This window comes from Agelaius tricolor, unplaced genomic scaffold, assembly GCF_023055355.1.
Source record: "Agelaius tricolor isolate 1412-34295 unplaced genomic scaffold, bAgeTri1.0.p SCAF_16, whole genome shotgun sequence".
Lineage (NCBI taxonomy): Eukaryota > Metazoa > Chordata > Aves > Passeriformes > Icteridae > Agelaius > Agelaius tricolor.
Genome location: NW_027269276.1, coordinates 16,284,715 through 16,303,269, shown reverse-complemented (window position 1 = coordinate 16,303,269; position 18,555 = coordinate 16,284,715). Strand labels below are relative to the sequence as shown.

The following is an 18,555-nucleotide window of genomic DNA, read 5'->3' as shown; positions in this document are numbered from 1 at the left end:
GAGCCAGTTTGCATCAGGAAAGCTGCCCAAGCCCTCCCTGCTTACCTCCATGGTTTTCTTATAATGGGACAGTTTGCTCTTCTGCATCCTCTCCATTGCAGACTCGTACTGTAAGAAACACACACAGGTCAGCATTTCTTGCTTTGGACTTTTCCTCCCCTTTCCAGCAGCAGGATTAGGAGAACCACAGTCAGGGCCTTTCTATAAGCCACCTCCCTGTGGGCAAAATTACTTCACTCTGCTTTTGTAAATGACAGGTTTCTAAGTGATACAGAGAGCATCAAAGTGCCAGGTAAAAAAATAGTCCCAGATAATTCTGCTTCAGTAGATTCCATTAATAGCAGAGAGGATTTAGATCTTCATTGTCTTCCTTGCTTTTTTGTTTGTTTGTTTTCTTAAGGAGGTGAAATGCTGCAGCACCCAGTCACAGGGGGCTCTGCCAGCAGAGCTCATTTGCTGCTGCCAGAGCTTGATCCCACATCTCTGCAGACCAAACCCCTGTCTCACCCACAGGAGCACAGGTAGTTGTCCATTTTCAATCCAAACAATTCCTGTCTCTTGTATATTCACTGCTTCTGGCACCTTTATGCTGAATGTGATTTGATTTCCATGCTTGGAGTCATTGGGGCAGGGTTGGGAGGACAGTGCTGGATTCTCTTCCATGGTTTTAGCTGGGAGATGCCCAGCTTTATGTGACAGTGAGATATGCTCCTACTGGCAGGGGATGGCTTTCTTCAGGGGGACTTTTGGTCCTGTAATCTTTACATTCTGCTCAGGCAAAACTCTCCCAGGGCTACCCAGATGCTTGTTTCACACTGGGCACAGTCCTGAGGCAGCTACGGTACAACACAAATCACAGCATTTTGGGAGGCTACCAAAACTGCTGACACCATCCAGCATGTCTAATGCTGGCTTCCTCACATGCTGGACAGAGAAAAAAGCTTATCTAAGACTCCAAAGCAGTTTTTCCTTTTTTTTTTTTTTCCCCAGGCCCCTCTATCTGTTCCCAGTTGAGTTACAGGCCTACAGCTGTCAGCAGGACAGAGCCTCTCTGCACATCCCAGTGGCAAAGGGAATGGGGACAAACACTGATGAACCTGGTGCCCACTGTCTTTTAATGCCTCATTTAGTTCATCAGATCACTGTCAACCTCAGATCTCAGTAGCAGCACTGGTTCACCCACTTTCATATTCAGAATTCTTTGCTATTCCAAGTTCCTGTGTGTCAGGGGCTTGTAGACACACAATTTTTGTGACACTGGGTACTGGTTATATGCATTTTCACCTGTTTAAAATTAGCAAAGAAAGGAATATTTATTTTACTCCTCCATCACTCCATGCTGTCAGAGTGAAGGGATGGTCCTGTCTTTGTCTTCAACCCCACAGACCCAGCGAAGGTGTGAGAGTGGTCCCTGCTGTCTCTATTGAGAGCTATTTTTCAATAGACTTAGGGCTTGATGAGGTCAAAGGGGATGAAATGGCCATAAATATACTCAATTTTTTTATTATATAACATCAACTAGATGCTACTTATTCCATGTATTTGCAATTCAGCATATATTGCTGTTGCATCCAGCATGACATTAATTTGCTTTCATGTTTTTAAACATTTGTGTTACGCCTTTAGCTCGTGTTGGAGATTGTGCAGGGTCATATCAAAGAAAAACATCAGCAATGGTATAAAAAAGAGAAAAGGAAGGATTAAGTTCTTACAGAAATAATAACAACAGCATCTGCAGTTACACCAGAGAGAGTAAAAGGGACTAAAGCCTCTGGTTCCTGAGTTCAGAGCATTACTTTATTTCCAGCTGGGATCAGAAGGAGATTTTTGTTCCACAGTTAGTCTATAGAGGGAGCAGGGCATGCTGGTAATGCTTTATGATCTTTTGCACAACTCCCAGCCTATGGCTGGAGACAGGTCATCAGCACAGCCCACTGACCCAATCTCTTTCAACATTTCTCTAGTTTCTCACCTTTTTTCTTTGCTCCTTCTGCCTTTCTCGGAACTCCTCTATTCCTTTCAGTTCTTCCTTCAGCATTACTGCCAGCTGGATGTGAGAGTTTCCAACATTTTCAATCTCTAAAGCAAATCAGAATTCATATTCAGTCAGTGGGAAAGTCTTTAAAGATAAAGTCACATTTTTTAGGAGATGTTTCTGTGATGTGACTGCTGTATGAGTTGTCACAAGCACGGCAGCCTTAAAAAAGGTTTTTGTGTTTCTGCATGCCCTGACATCGCTGAGGGCTCAAGAACAGAGTGAGTTTCTTCATGGCCCCATTTACCCCAGCTGCCCCCCTTCTTTGGGACTGAGGGTCAGGGGTTGTGGTGCAGAGGGAGGGAAGGAGCTCTGGCCTCCATCCTCCCTGGGTGTGCTTTGGCCTGGGTGTGCTGCTGGGCTGTCCCTGCTCTTGGGAGCTGCTGCCAGCAGTGGGCAATCATTAGATGGTTGCATGCTGAGAATTTCCAAGGATTAGCCAAGATGGATTGAATTTCAGAGCACCTGGCTGGTGCTGTTTGAAATGGCTGGGAACTGCTCTGCATTTCTCAGCTTCAGTGCCTCTGAAATGGAACCCTGCATTTTCCAGAAATGCTGAACTCCCCCACCCAGGCCCTAAAATATCTCAGTCCAGCAGCTGCTTTTCAAGAGGGACTTTTGGTGTAAACAGCAGGTGCCAGTGACCAGGTACAGTGTCCTATTGGCTCTCATGGTGCTGCATTTTGTGTGTGTGAAAGGGTTTCATTGAGCCTTGGGCACATTTAGGAAACTGGTTTGGTGTCAGTGGTTTGCAGAAGAGGGGACAGAGTTCCTATCTTGTGACTGGATCCAGATAAAATTTATGTGATGAACAAGCCATTTTCTTTGCTACCAGATTGAGTAGGCACCCTTTTCCTCCCCTTTGCACCACAGCTTGTGAAAGAAAAGCTGGGAATGGTGTGGGGAACAGGATGGACACATTAGGTGCCTGTGTTTCCCAGGTCAGAAGGGAACAGGGAAATACTTACGTTGCTTGAGCATCTCAAACGCTTCCTTCAGTGTGCTGTGGGGCAGAAACAAGACACTGTATTAGTACTGGCTTCTAAGGGTGGATTGGGAATCCAGGGAAAAAGGTTTCCCTCAGAACCTCAAAGATCCACAGAGATAAAACCCGTAATGGCCTCGTAATAAAAGCTGACCATGCTAACAAGCACAATAGCATCAGTCTGCTACCATCAGGAAACGCAATAAAATGCTCCATGAAGCAGGGAATTGCACCTCTCCTTCTGTGCACCCTCTTCCTCAGTCATACTCTGTGGCCGTGAATGTTTACAACAAAGAGAGAATGTTTTCTCTCTTTGCACCTCGCAGGTAGATACGAATGAAGCGCCGGGGGGAATGGGGGTTTTTGGAGCAGTAACCTGAAGGGTGCAGCGAGCCCTGAAAGGTGAAGTAGCCTGAAGGGTGGAGCGCTGCGTGCGGCCCCATTCCCGTCCTCGGTGCCCGGTCCTGCGCCGCAGCAGCGCCCGCAGCGCGTCTGCCGAGCACCCCCGTGCGGCACCGCTGCTGCTTCCCATCCCTGCCCTGTGCACCGCTCTGCTTCCCATCCCTGCCCTGTGCACGGCTCCTGCTTCCCATCCCTGCCCTGTGCACGGCTCCTGCTTCCCATCCCTGCCCTGTGCACCGCTCTGCTTCCCATCCCTGCCCTGTGCACCGCTCTGCTTCCCATCCCTGCCTTGTGCACCGCTCCTGCTTCCCATCCCTGCCCTGTGCACCGCTCCTGCTTCCCATCCCTGCCCTGTGCACGGCTCCTGCTTCCCATCCCTGCCCTGTGCACGGCTCCTGCTTCCCATCCCTGCCCTGTGCACGGCTCCTGCTTCCCATCCCTGCCCTGTGCACCGCTCCTGCTTCCCGCACACAATCTCGGCACCTGCTTCCCATCCATCCTTGTGTGACCGCTCCAGCCCCGCTCCAGCCGCACCCCACGCCCGGCAGAGCAGCACCCCAGGCCGGCAGTGCCGCTGTGCACGGAGCTGCGGGATGCAGCCACACTGCCCCAGGACAGGGACACTGCGGGATGCAGCCACACTGCCCCAGGACAGGGACACTGCGGGATGCAGCCACACTGCCCCAGGATGGGGACACTGCGGGATGCAGCCACACTGCCCCAGGACAGGGACACTGCGGGATGCAGCCACACGGCCCCAGGACAGGGACACTGCAGGATGCAGCCACACGGCTCCAGGATGGGGACACTGCGGGATGCAGCCACACGGCCCCAGGACAGGGACACTGCAGGATGCAGCCACACTGTCCCAGGACGGGGACACTGCGGGATGCAGCCACACGGCCCCAGGACAGGGACACTGCAGGATGCAGCCACACGGCCCCAGGACGGGGACACTGCGGGATGCAGCCACACTGCCCCCGGATGGGGACACGAGAGGCAGCCCCAGACCGATGTCCTGCCTGTGGCCAGCGCAGATGCAGCTCCAGAGGCACCAGAGGTACCGGCACAGATGCGATGAGAGGGCACAAGGTGTGTGAGAGGCTTTTCCCGCTGAATAGATTCCTCCAGCTCTGAATGTGCAGGCTGGCAGGGCCTTTGCATACACAGCAGCCAGGGCTGGGTGTGACTTGGAAGATTTTCAGATCTGGAAATGATCTCCTCAAGGCCCAGAGTTGTTCCTGGAAGGAATCAGTGCCGGGCTCTCCATGGAGCCCCGGTGTGCCTCAGGCAGAGCCCAGGGAAGAGCTGGTGAATGAAGAGCCCCAAATCTCCCCAAATCTCTGTACTTGCAGAGCCCAGGAGAGGCTGCTATCAGTTCCCAGCCACGTGCACCCACAGCTGGGCAGGGAAATCTGCATCTCCTGGGCCATCCTGGGAGCCCTACAGGCACACAAGGATCCTAATTGCCCTGTGTTAATTGTGGCTGGACATCTGTTTGCTGATCAAACATTCTCCCAGCAGGGAGGCTGCCTTGCCAGGAATAAGAAAAATGCACAAATGAGGGGAAAGGTTGGGCCTGTCCTCAGCAAAAACTGCCAGGAAACCCATTTCAGATTTAAGTTTGTAGAAATATAAGGAAGACTTTCAGACAGAAAAGAAGAGCTGCTTGATTTTTTTTATCATGTTTCAATTAGATTGTGGTGAATCTCCTGAGATAAGCCAGGGAGAACATTCTGTTTTGAATATTTTTAAATGGTTTCCTAACAATACTTATACATTCGAAGTTTGCTTTGTAAAATTTAGTCTGGTGTGAAATTTTGATGGAAACTAAATTTTCACACCATAAAGGAAACAAGCAGCATTAGTTTCAGCTAATTAAAAGCTTGGCAGTAAAAGACAAGCTGAATATCAGCAGCAGAGATAACTTTTCCTAATGGATTATTTTGAAAAAATAAATATATACAAGGAATAAAATCTTTTCCAGTCACTAATTTCCAATAGGAGGTGAGGAATGTAGTAACAACTTCATGCCTGAAACAGTTAAATACTGGAATTTAAAAAAAACAGAAGGCAGTTGCAAACTGGACATACTGTTTGCATTCTGTGTTGATTTCTCAGAGATTTTTTTTCCCTTTGTTCTTGGTGATTCAAGTTATGCAAAAACTGACAGAATTGCTGTAGTAGATAATGAAAAATAGCACTTTCTCAGTTTTTATCAAGGACAAAGGCAATTTGCTGCTTTTTTGGTTTCCAGGCCCCTGAGCTCCCAGAGCAGTTCATGGCCACAAGGCAGCCATGGAGCTTTCTCCTTTTGCTGGCTCTCTGTAAGGCCAGGGGTCTCTGTGCAATAATGCACCTGGCTGTGACCCAAAGAGGGATCCATTTCTCTCCTGCATGGTCTCTAATGGCCTTTTCAGAAATCTCTGGCCTTTTCTTCCTTGTGTGAAGGATTTGTCCAGCCAATTCCATAGCTGCTGACTGCTGCAAGTAGGTTGAAATAGACTTCAGCCATTTTCTTCCTTATTTTTATAATAATTTTCTAAAATCAGTTAATTGGATCCTTACAGGGCTTAAAGGGCCAGCAAATATGTCATCATGCCAAATTATACACTTGGGTGAGACTAAATCAATCAAATTTTGACCTGTGGATCCATCAGGACTTCCTTTATGACTCCTGGGCTGCAGCAGCAGTGCTGTAGATTTGCTCCTGGATGTTCTGATTATATCAGTGAAATATTTCAGTGCCTCACAGGGTTTAATGGAAGTGACTCCTGTGGCTGATCTATGAATGAGTTTTAATTCTGTCTGTGCTGGTGTGGATGTACAGCACCTCTTACTGATTGCTTCTGGGTGGGTTTGGCTTTCTAGTGGGACTGATATGGGCTTTACTCTGAGGCATCCAAAGTGAGGACATCTCATTCTCCTGGACACTCTGAAAGTCTTTCACTCTCAGTAGATGCTGCTGCTTAGCATTCTGGTGCTAATTGATTTTTTGGGGTTTGTCCTGTGGCTAAATTAGAAAACCTAGGGTTGAAAACAATTCAAGCACCACTGAAAATTTGATTTTTGATTTTTTTTTTTTAAAGTTGTTCACTTCTGAGATTTTCACATACATTCTGGAAGACTGTTAAATAAACCACTCTGGCTAAAGCCAGAGCTTCAGCCTTCCCTTTGGGCACCCCCACGTGGAGAATCCCGCAGGTGTCTCCTTGAAAATAAGGCTGCACACAAATTCACTCTGTGTGTTTGTTAAACGACTCCCTGTTGTACATTTAAAGATTGGATTTGTCAAAATTAATTCTGGAGGAAGCAGGAGTGCCTGACTGGAGAGGGAGGGAGCAGGCAGAGCCCGTGCAGCAGCCTGGGGGGGGTTTGCCATCTAGTGGCTGCGATGTTCTTACAATGTTCTCAGTCTTGCTTTGGCTTTTTGTGCTTGTTGTGCTTTGTTTGTGGACCTTGTTTAGGCTGAAACACTGAGCTGTGCTGGGCAGTCCTCTGTGCCACGGGGACCATCAGGAATTACTCTCATCTGCTTCCCAGCCATCCAAAGCAGAGTTTTGTTTCACCTGAGTGTAATCAGCAGAGCCCCGTTACTGGCAGGGCTTGGGTGACAGCTCTTCTCACCAAGTACACTCCTGCACCACACTGTTTCATCTGTTTCAATTTTTTCAGCCTTAAGCTTGATAGTTTGGGCATTTTTTCCCCAGTACTTTGCCTTTAGACCCTGGGTTCACTGAGTCATTTAGAGAGTCCCTTTCTATCTTGCACACAGGAAGGTAAAACAGGTTCTTCTAACCGGAAAACCACAGATGCTTTTTCATTTTCTTTCTTTGCTACCTTTGCTTGGTGAATAGAAATGTGAAATAACCCCACCTTCCTTTCTGGGAGGTTTCTATTTTGACATTGGTACGATCTATAACGTTCAGTTGTTCTTGCAATTTTCAAAAATACCTTTAATGAAACTGAGAGGAGTCTGTGCCAGATGAGCTCTACAGAGAGCTCCCAGCAGTGCTGTCCCCCCTCAGCCCCAGAAACGTGGAGCCCAACAGCAGAGCTGTGACACCCAGCAGTGACAGTCCCCTCTGAGGCCACCCTCAACATCTGCCTTTCCTCCTGGCACACAGGGAACACCCAAAAATTGTTGTTTTACCAACAATTCCTTCTGTGAAGCCCCATGGGGGTAGCAAAGTGTGGGGAGATGCGTCTGAAATCATCTGCTCTCAACTCATTCCCACCTGGGGCTGTGTCTGCACTGCAGAACAGAAATGAAGGGGAGGAGTTGTGCTCTGTGCTCTTTAGGAGGTTCCTGAGCACAGCCCAGTCCCAGGCCAGGCTCACAGCACTGTCTGGCCTTCTTTAGTGGGCACAAGGCAAAACCACTGAAGAATGAATTTTGCCAGGGCGTTTTCTTGTTCTCAGAGGAGCTCTGAACAGAAAGGCAGCAGCCCTGGGTGCAGCTGGAAGGGCTGGTGTCAGCTCCCTGACAGCTGGGCTGTGATGTGGAGCCACAGGAGCTGTTCTCAGCTGCTCAGAGGCTGCACTGGGCACCAGGCTGGGCTCAGGGACAGCTCTGGCATTTTGTGGCTTTCATGGAGGCAGCAGCAGCCTCTGTGCAGGGCTCCTCTGGTGCTGAGGGGGGTGCACATCCACCTTCTGCTGCTTGGACATCCCCAGGTGTGTGTCAGGAGTGCCCTGAGCTCAGGGAAGGGGCTGTGTCCTCACTCACTCCAGGGCTGGGGGCACACACATCACCCCAGACCTTCCTGGGGCAGGGGAGCAAACAGGAAACATCTCCATGTTCCTTCTCCTCCCTGTAAACCTGACATCAAATTAGATCCCTTGTGGCTCCAGAATGAGTTGTGCCATCCAAATCAAAGGTTAAAACAGTCAGAACAAATTTTGTGCCTTTACCACAAGACTAAATTTCCTCACATCTCTCAGAAAGAGAGCAGCACTGCTCAAAAATGCCTGTCCTCATCAGCAGAGAGCTTATCTAGATCAAACTGAACAGGGACTGAGCAGAGGCTTAGGTCCATTTTCATAGTCCTGAAAGTTCAAAGTGCTAGTGTATAAATTCTGGGTGGGTTCAGAACATTTGGGTGGAGAATAAGCAACCATGGAAGGATGTGACCTTCCACACTGACTTTTAGCTTCAGTTCAAAAATGCCTGCTTTGTGTGGAGTAATACAGAGGATTTTGTATATTAAGTGACAGATGCACTATTTTTATCCACAGGAAACAGCAATTGGCATTTCATTACAGATGCCCTCACCTCCCACTCACTGAAATGTTCTATTTCAGGCACCACAGAGAAGAGCAGAGCACACATGGGCTTGAAGGAGTTACCCTTTCCTGAGGTCCTAAGGAGGTGGTAGTAGAAAAAAGGGATGAAAAATGTAGGAAATCATATACATGAGAAGAGACAAGCAGAGCAAATGACAAAAATAGCTGTTGTCAGCCTAGGCAGAGTTTAACCAGCTAGTGTGTGTTTGCATCAGTTATTTTACAGAACAGAGTTCCCAGAGGGCCTGGTTTGGCTGAAGCTGAGCCTGCAGCTCAGAACTGGGCTCTGGAGCATTTTCTGCTTTCATGTTGCTGTGCTGAGGAGCTGCCCAAAGCCTCTGCTTGGAGATTCCCAGGCACCTTGCAGCCAGAAGGGTGATTCCTCTTAAAGGCACTTGAAGCTCTGCTGAAAATCATCTCCAGTGTGAGAGGCATCATTGCTGTGCACACCCCCAGAAACAACTGCAGCTGTGATCTCAGTCTGTAGCTTGGCTGAAAATCCCAGTTTCTGTACATCCCCTCCCATGTGTGCACCACTGAGAGCACAAATACTGCACTTTAAACTTCAAAACCTGTAGTGCTTTCTCCCCTGCTGGATATGGTATAAGCTGTCATTTGCCAAGAAAACATGGCTGTAGGTTTGTCATCACCTTTTTATAATTTCTTTTATGAGTAGAGACTAGGAAATGGTGATGCAGATTTAATTTTTTTAGATTTAAAAGTGGGATACCAGGCATACATTGCTTTACCTATTGACTCAGTGGATGCTAAAATGTTTCAGGGCTTCAATAAGAACAAGAAAACAGTGGAGGCTATTCCTTAGAAAGCTGCTACTGGTGTGGCATCCTGTGAACTTACTGATTGCTATGGCCAGGAGATTATTTAGAAGAAATATCTTTATATGCTTGCCCTGTTGTTCTACCCTTCCCTTGGGACCCAGTGTTGGGGACAGAATATCCAGCTCAAGGGGTTAGTCTGAGCTTGTGTGATCCTTCTTGCAGCCTTAGATTGAAGTGTGTGCATCCTTCTGTGCCTTGGAATGGCCAGGGCCTGTGGCAGGTGCTGAGTGAGAGCTGTGCCCTGGCTGGGGAAGAGGGAAGGAGTTTTGGTACCCCTGCAGTGCTTTGGGAAGGAGCAGCAGCCTGTGCAGTGCTGCTGCCCTTTGGCTGTCAGCACTTGGAGGCAACTTTGACTTATTGAGCTGGATTTGTTTGCTCTGTCAGTGGTATCCAGCACCAGCTGCTTTTAGAAACCCCATCCTGGCTTTTTCTAGAAATAAGAAAAGGTGCAGTGTGTCTGCCCTGCTGGTTTTGGTGCTGCCAGACACATTCTGACCTCTGGGCTCCCAGGGCCAATCCTGACCCTGCTGTGCACAGGAGCAGCAAGCCCTGGCTCAGTCACTGCTGCTGACACTCAGGACAGGCCCTGTCCCTGCTGGCCCTGAGCTCAGAGTGCTCCACATTCCTGGGCACTCCTCAGGGGACACAGCCCCTCTCTGTCCCTGGTCACTGCTGTCACTGCTGGTGCTGGCCCTGTGTGCCTGGCCTGGGGCTGTCCCTGCCAGGCTTGGGCAGAGCTCTCCATCAGAGGGGCTGGAGCCATGGCAACACCCAGGGATGCAGGAGGATACAGGGATATCCCAGGGATACAGGAGGGCATCCTTATGGCTGCTGCCACCTGCAGCCTTCTCCAAGCAAGAGAGAGTGGCCCCAGAGTTGCTGCTACATTCCAGTGAACCCTCCCTACAATCTTTGGAGTCAGCAGCACATTCCTTCATCTGTGTCTCTGGTGAACAAAAAAGGGCAGTAGAATCTATTTATACATTTAGCTGAGTTCAGCAATTGCTCCAGCTGAAGCAGAATTTGGGGAGAGAAGGAGCAAGCCTGAAAAAAGGTTGAAATTGTTTTTTTCTTTGATTCAAACATAAAAGCATTTAAAATATGGGGGAGGCTTTGGAGAGAAGCGTTTTCTGCAGCAATGGCCACTCCCTGGTGCAGTGTGCCACCACCTTCTCCAGGCTGCTCTGGTCCTTGCCATTTACTCATTTGCTTATTCTCTGCACCTTGTTTTGTGCTATCCTGACTGTGCTGAAATATCAACCTCAGCCTTGCAGTTGTTTCTCTTAAGGTCTTCTGGGAATTTTGTCATACTGGAAGCTTTGGGGTGTTTGTTGTGGATGCAATTTTTATGTTCCCTTTATAGATTTTTTTGAAAGGATATCAGGTATCCTGATATTATGGGAACTACTATGGTGTGAATTTCCCAGGAGAAGTAACAGAAAGCCTCAGTATCTGAGGTATTTAAAAGGTGGCTAAATTTAAGACTAGAGGATAATAATTTTGTATGAGCAAGAAAATGACTGAGTAATTTAAAATTAGTAATTCCTGCTCCTCTTCCATACATAGCATGGCACAGGAAGGTCTGCAGAAACACCCTGGAAGCTACTTTTATCCTGGTGATTGTCAGATGGAAGTTTTAGGTACAAATACATTGGACTTTAAGAAATACTGCTACCCAAAGCTGCATTTGAAGATGTGAACAGCCCTGCTCAGCCAATCAAGTACTTGTAGTTCTATCAGGACCTAGTATGCTAGATGAAAATAGGAGTCCTATAAAGAGGAAACTCTTGGAAAAATGCACTGGCACAGTTGCAGCATAGTCCTTTCAAGCTTTTCTTATTATAAGGAGTACATAGATTCCCTCCCTCAAGTCTCCCTGGAGGACTGACCTTGAGGGCAGAACTGCTGCCAGCAATCAATGTCATAGAAACAGAAATTTCACACTGAGGAGAACACACAGGCGCAGAAAATTCAACCATTTTAAGGCATCAAAACCAACCACTGCATTTTCTTGTGTTGTTCCAGCCCTGGACAGGCTTTAGTTTTCTCTGAATTTTGTTTGCCCTGGACAAATGCCCTTCACTATCTGTGTAACTCCTTAAACAGTCAGAGGATGCTGGATGAGAGAAAGTGTCCTCTCTGCTTCAGACCAGGCACAGTGAGACACTTGCTCTGATGAAAGCATCAGTGCAGAGCTGCTCTCTCCCTGGCCAGGTGTGGGTTATGGAAACAGTAAATCAGCCCCACAGCACAGCTTTGTTTGTGTATTCAGCCTTCCCTCCATGCCAAGCTATAAAATTGCTGGATCAAAGTGGAGCTGGGCCCGAGTCCAAACTTCCCCCAACTTGAGGGCAACTTGGATCCATATCCCAACACTGGGACTTGGCTCTGCTTCTAAATCAAACTCTCATAATCTCTTGAGGAAAGGCAGACCCATGAATTGTCACTGAGCTACTGAAGGGCAGCCTAAGCTGCTTGTTGCTGAACACATTTGCTCTGCCTGCCCTGTGTTGCCACTAAAGGAGTTGAGGTGAAGCCTTTCTTTGATCCTGGAATGCTGATCTTGGCCTTTGGGTTGAGAAAAACCCATCCATTCTTAACCTGATGCTTTAATTTCAGAATATTTCTTCTTTTCCTTCCTCTTCCCCCATGAGGTCAGTGAACTGAGGCACCAGGAAGGCAGAAGGCATCTCCTGGCACTGAGGCATCCCTGGGTGCTGCTCAGGGGCCAGGCTGGAGCCCTGGCAGGGAAAGCCTTGCACATTCCCTGGCATTCCCAGCACTTGGGGAGGCCCAGCAGTGCCTGTGCCAGCCTTGCTGTGGTAGGGCACAGCTCTGGGGTCAAGCTCTCCCATAAAACATGGACAGAAACCACTTGCACTGGGAGTGATAAATCAAGGTGAAAAGGAGACTGCAATTAAGGAATGAGCTATGGGGAGGAGGAGGGGAGCAGGCCCCAGGGATCAATAGAGCTGGTTTGTGTTTAGATTGAGGTCTTCTCTTTCAGGATTGTCTTCTGTGACCCCTCATCTTCATCCTCTGCCACCTTATTACTTGTTACAATAATGACAAAATGTCTCATTATTGCTGCTGCCATCAATAATAGCAGCAGTTTATCAGCAGTGTTTATTAAGTTAAATTCCATACCAATATCTATCTTCCCTCCCAACACAATTTATACATAATTTAAGATAGTAATGGAGGAGACAGAGAAAAATATATGTCATCTTAGTGTATTTCAGTAGTCCCATTGAATTATTTCAAATTAGGTCCCTTCAAAGAGATTTACATTTTGTATTCCTAAGGTAAGCCTTTTTTCTGCTGCAGAAGCTGATTTTTGGGGTCTTTGTATTTGTTCTGTCACAGTCTCTCAGTGTTCACCAGCTTTCCAGAACTGTCAAGCCACCATCCCACCATCCTAAACATTTCACAACCTTTTCCATTCTCTTTTTTCCCCTTCACTTGGTCTGCTTTTGGAAGCAAACATTAAACATTAAGAATCTTTAAATTAAAAAAAAAAACTCAGGAAAGGACCTACTGACAGTTTCTAAATAGAAACTATTCACAAACAGTGAATCCCACTGTGAAGGACTGTGGTGTTTCCCCACTTCCCTGGGAAGAGCTGTGTAATGCACTGAAATGAGTGGCTGTGACCTCATCCACAGGCAAAACACAGGAGTCTGCTATTTCTTCCAAAATAATTTTGTTTGCAGTAATAATAAAAGAATTCCTTACTTGATTTCTGTTTGTCCTCCTGCTTTTCGGGCTATTTGAACCAGCTCTTTCCCATATCTCTCTTCTGCTTGTGCTCTGTTAAAAGAAAAACTTACTCAGTTTCTCTTAGTGGTACCAGGATCACATTTACACAAATCCTCTAATTGTATTTGAGGTGCAAAACATCAGAAATGCAACTTAGTTGATTTCTCTGTCTCCTCAATCCTAGTGCTGTTAGTTAACCTCTGAAATGCTTTGGGTAAGTTATTTCTGGAAGAAATGAGATAAAAATGAAGCCCCTCTTCATGGCTTTGATTCCTGTGGAATGCCATGTTCAGCTCTGCCCCCAGAACATGGCTTCATGGGAAGAAGGAGGTGAACAGAGATGAGATGAAGGTGTTCATAACAGAACAAAAGGAACCTAAAAATGATGGCTGACTCAATCCATGAAAACACCAGCTGTGAAGGCAGTGAAGAGCAGGTTCCAAAGGTTCCATTCAAGAGATGTTGGGAATAAATGGGAGCCAGGGGTAGCAGGAGTATTTCCATCCTTTGGAAAGATGAAGCACTGCTGGAAGAGCTGCCATGGAGGCTGAGGACAGAGGAGCCCTGGTGGTTGTGTGGTGAGGCTGGGGCAGCTTTGTGGAAGGGACAACCTCACCTAATGGGGAACTGTAACTGGTGACTCAGGACAGTGGCTCTGTTTCTATGGTTAATAAAGAAATACAAATATTTCCTTTGCTTTCCCTTCCCCCAGCACTGGAGGAAACTTCTATTCTCTTTAAAAACAGTATTTGTACTAAATGTGTTACTTCCTTTCTCCTGAGTGCAAGACCAGGGTGGAACCAAGCTGTCAGTCTTTGAGTAGCTGCTAAAAACTATGGAGTGGTCAATAATAAATAATGAACAGAGAGCCTGGTGCTAGCACCTGGGGGGAGGGATGATTTTGTTTAGGGTCCAGTTCTCAAGAGCAGTTTCAAAGCATTTCAAATGGTTTTGGCCTGAAACTTGGCACCTTAGAGAAACATACTCTTTGTTCAAAAAACGAATTTGATGTGGGTGCAAGGCCCTACAATCCTGCTGGGTTTTAGTCCCACCAGTCTTCCCACTTGGCCAGGAGGTGCTTGGTCTGCCTTTGCTGAGCTCCAGCAGTTTGAATGCTGCTCTTGCAGCTTTGCCCCGTGGCAGCTGCTGGGGTGGGTCCCTGAGAGGGTCCCACGGCCCCTCCTGCTGCCCCTGGCTCTGGGAGCAAATCCCCATCTGCTGGAGCTGGGGCAGGCTCATCCTGGGACTCTCCCCAGCCCAAGGAGATGTGTCAGGCACTGGAGCAGCAGTGCTGGCCCTGCAGCAGGAGCTGAGTGTGCCTGGCCTCTGCCCATGGCTCCCACTGCATGTGCTGCCCTCCTGCACTCAGAACTGCTGAGTTGCACTGGGGTCTTCCTACATCACTGCTGGCATTCCTGTTAGAGGAACAGGGTGCAAAATATGGTGACAGGCCATGCAGAGGCACCACTTCTTTTTCATGTTAGATGAGTGAAATTTCATCAAAATGGAAATCTGCTCCAGACACATAATGCTGCAGAAGAAGAATAGAGTAATTGTCTTCTGATTTCAGTATCAAGAAACACTTCTGAGTCAGAGGCTTTGCTTAGTGCCAGTGCCTGTGCAGCAAGAGAAAATTACTCCAGTAATTACTCCCACTTTGCTTGCTCAGTACACAAGTATCTCATGGGAAAAAAGCATGGCCAGCTTTTAAACCAGTCCCAGCTCCTGAAACCTCTGCATGGTTGGGACTGGACTAGCCCAGGGTCAGATGAATTTCACAGGAGGCTGACACCATCTCTTCACATGTGCTGCTTGTCCCACTTTACAGCACTCCTGCACACAGCTTCTAGGTTTCCCTGCAGCCATTCAGAGATAGGACATACTTTGTGTTTTAACCCTGGCTTTGTTCTGGAATACAATTGCTTTCTCACTCCCAAACCTCTTAGGCCTTTCTCTGGGCCAGTTAGGGGATTTGTGGTTGGAAAACTGATGGAGTGTTAGTGTGGCCAGGGCCAGGGCAGCTGGCTTCAGGGCTGCAGGAGCCCTTGTTGAAATCCCAAGGTGAAGCACATGGTATGGGCAGCCTCTAGAAGAGAGATTCATCCCATCCTTTGATCTTCTGCTGGGTCATTCCTATGAGTGACGTGAGACTGAGCTGAAACAAACATCTGCCAGCAATAAACTGGAAATCACATCTTTGACTCAGTGCCCACTTCTCGTCTCCTGTTCCTCCCCCCAGCAGGCATGTACCCACACGGGCACACACACATACACACGATCCCTGCAGGGTCCTGGGATGTGAAAAACCTCATGGAAATACTTGCAAAATGACTGTACATGTATTCTTTCTTCTTTACAGAAAGAACTTTGTGCCTCCACCATTAACCAGGAAAAACCTCATCCTGCAACTTTCAGAAGCCTCTGCAATATTTTGGAAGGAGCACAGGCATGTGCAGCATCCAATGCAGAACTGCACTGCCCAAGGCCTGCAGTGCAGTTCTGAGCTCTGTAGGGTTTGATATTGTATTTGCAGAGAGCCCTGTTGCAGGGAGGAATGATGCATCTGACTCCATGTTCTCAGAAGGCTCATTTATTATTTTGTCATCTATATTATATTAAAGAATACTAAACTAAACTATACTAAAGAATACAGAAAGGATACTTACAGAAGGCTAAAAAGATAATAATGAAAACTCGTGACTCTTGCCAGAGTCCCGACACAGCTTGGCCCTGATTGGCCCAAGAGTTAAAACAACTCAAAGCAGAATCCAATGGAACAATCACCTGTGGGTAAACAATCTCCAAACACATTCCACATGAGCACAACACAGGAGAAGCAAATGAGATAAGAATTGTTTCCTTTTTCTCTAAGGCATCTCAGCTTCCCCGGAGAAAAATCCTGAGCGAAGGGATTTTTCAGAGGATGTGAATGCCACAGTATGAGGCCCAAAGGAGCTATTTTAAACACTTGAGCTAAGCTGCCATCAGGCAGATGTGACTTCAGGATGGTGTGATGTGTTCCAATACCACAGTCTTCCACTGGTGGTTGAGAAAAGCAACTTAAATAGCTTCAGCTTTTGATGGGAGACTTCACAGGTGGTGAAACAGCCACCTTTGAGTCTGACAACTCACACCCCCTTGAAAGTACCAGGGCTTTAAAATCAGTCTTCAGAAAACCACCCTAAACCCAAAAAACTAGATGGGGACAGCATGGGAAGAAAAAGCAGGAAGGCAGAGCAATATTCATAAGGGGACAGTGCTGAGATGAGCTGCTCTGAGATGCCTGCTGGATAAATAATCCATATTTGTGTGGTCTTTCCTACATGTCACACCTGAGTACGTGTGTGCTTTATGCTACATGCTGAAACTGCTGAAACCACCTAAAAACAGAACCAAATTTCAGAGCTGTTTTTCTAAGTCACAACTACAAAAATGAATGGCAAAGGAGCCAGAGAAGCAGTGTGATACATATTTTCTCACCCATAAAATTGTCAGCTGTCCATAGTTGCTGTTGAGAAGCACCAAGAAGCACATAATCAGGAGCATGAACTACAACATCGTTACTCAAAGCCTGCTAAGGTTGGTGTACAACAGGGGTTGGTTTGGCTGTCTGGGTAAGGCTTTAGGTAGCATTTGATGTAGCTTTGTATTTGAAAAAAGGTCTCATTTTTGGCAGGAAACTGAAACAGTGCCTATGGCAACTGCATGTTCAAAGAGAAACAAAAATGTGCAAGTCATTTTTGCCCTGCAAAAGGGGAAACTTAAAAATGTTACTTGTGAATGTAGGTGCTACTGTGTACTTCTGGACCCATAATGAGGGGTCTTAGTGGAGCTCTGGGTTTCTGACTCTTTCAACCTCTTCCCTTCTCAAGTCTTTGAGATTTTTATTGGTCTACCTTCACATCACAAGGCTGGGATTCAAATTATTCAGGCTTTTCTATGTAAGCTCCTAACAATACCAAACTGAGAAACAGCCTGCTATTCCCTTCTGGATGCCAAATGAGACAAAAAAGGAGGCTGTTCACACTTTTTTCACTCTGATTTTCATACCTCTGCTTGAGCAAATCCTCCACATCTTTGCACATCTTCTTCCCCTCCAGCAGCCGCTGAACGAGCACCTCGTAGCCAGTGTGGAAGGTGAACTCCTTGCACTGAAGACAGAAAGAAAAAGTAATAGCTGTTCAGCACATCAGTTCCTCTTACCTTAATTCTAATTCTTATTTCTTAATTCCTCTTACCCTTTGTTTCTAAAAACAAAGGTCAGAGTCAGCTCAGTACCAATATCAGCCTGTGGGGCAGTGTCTGTGCCACCTGGTCAGCGGTGTTTTCATGGGAGGGCTTGTAGCACAGGCAGACAGGATTTCTGTGTTCTGCTCCTGCTCCTCCCACTGCCTCACAACAGGATCAGGATAAGCCATTTTTCCACAGGGAGCCTGAGTTAACCAGTACATAGTGATAATGCTATTGAAAATGTAGTGGTGAATGTTTTCTGAGCTTTATGTTACAGCATTATGGTAAAATCACAGGCTGTGAAACCATAAAGAGAATGAGTGTGTTCCTTCCCTCAAGCAGTTTATCTACAATACAAGCCCTTACATGTGAACTGAATGCAGTTTATACATCCATCCACTGTCCCCATAGCAGTTACCATTTAATAAATGGGTTACTTTATTGCTTTCCACCACCACTGTGAAGGAGACAGCTGTTGAAGTTTTGGTACTTGGAAAAGATCCTCTGGCAAGCAACTGCTGGGCACTTGAGCTTGTGCCTTTGCTTCCTTGTTGCTGGGACTGAGAGGAGCAGGGGAGCTCTGGGGATGAGTGGAGGTGGTTGATGGCAGCCTCCACCAGGTGAGGTGCTGCTCACACAGGCCTTGGGGCTTCCCAGGAGATTTGCAGATCTAGGAACAATTTTTTTTTGGTTCTTCAAGAGCTAGGATCAATTTCTGCAGACAATCCCTGTAAACCTACAGGCTGTAGTAATATTTCCAGTGCTACAGTCCATTGTTAAAGCCATCACCCCTGAAGAAACAGGATCTCAAGCCCAAAACATTCGTTTTCCTAATGTTTCCAAGGGCAATTTACACACACATCACAGGAAGGGATCCTGCTGTGAAATAAATGAGAAGCAGCAAGTTTTGCCATTCAGAGAGAAAAGTAGGAAAGGTTCTTGATAATACCCAGGCAATGGACTTAGCACTTCCCCCCTCTCTCTTTTTTTTGAGGACATTTCAATGGCAGAAGGCATCA

At 47.1% G+C, this 18,555-nt stretch overlaps 1 protein-coding gene across 2 annotated transcripts in view; it reads right to left on the bottom strand.

Moving 5' to 3' along the window:
- PSTPIP1 (proline-serine-threonine phosphatase interacting protein 1) overlaps positions 1–18,555 on the bottom strand; it is a 57,069-nt gene that overhangs the window by 16,398 nt on the left and 22,116 nt on the right. For both annotated transcript variants that reach the window (XM_071441783.1, XM_071441784.1), the window contains exons 3-7: positions 17,357–17,457; positions 13,283–13,357; positions 3,004–3,038; positions 1,973–2,079; positions 46–108 (exon numbers count right to left, since the gene is read on the bottom strand). In XM_071441783.1, the coding sequence (XP_071297884.1) occupies positions 46–108; positions 1,973–2,079; positions 3,004–3,038; positions 13,283–13,357; positions 17,357–17,457 (381 nt within the window). The remainder of the gene's footprint in view (positions 1–45; positions 109–1,972; positions 2,080–3,003; positions 3,039–13,282; positions 13,358–17,356; positions 17,458–18,555) is intronic.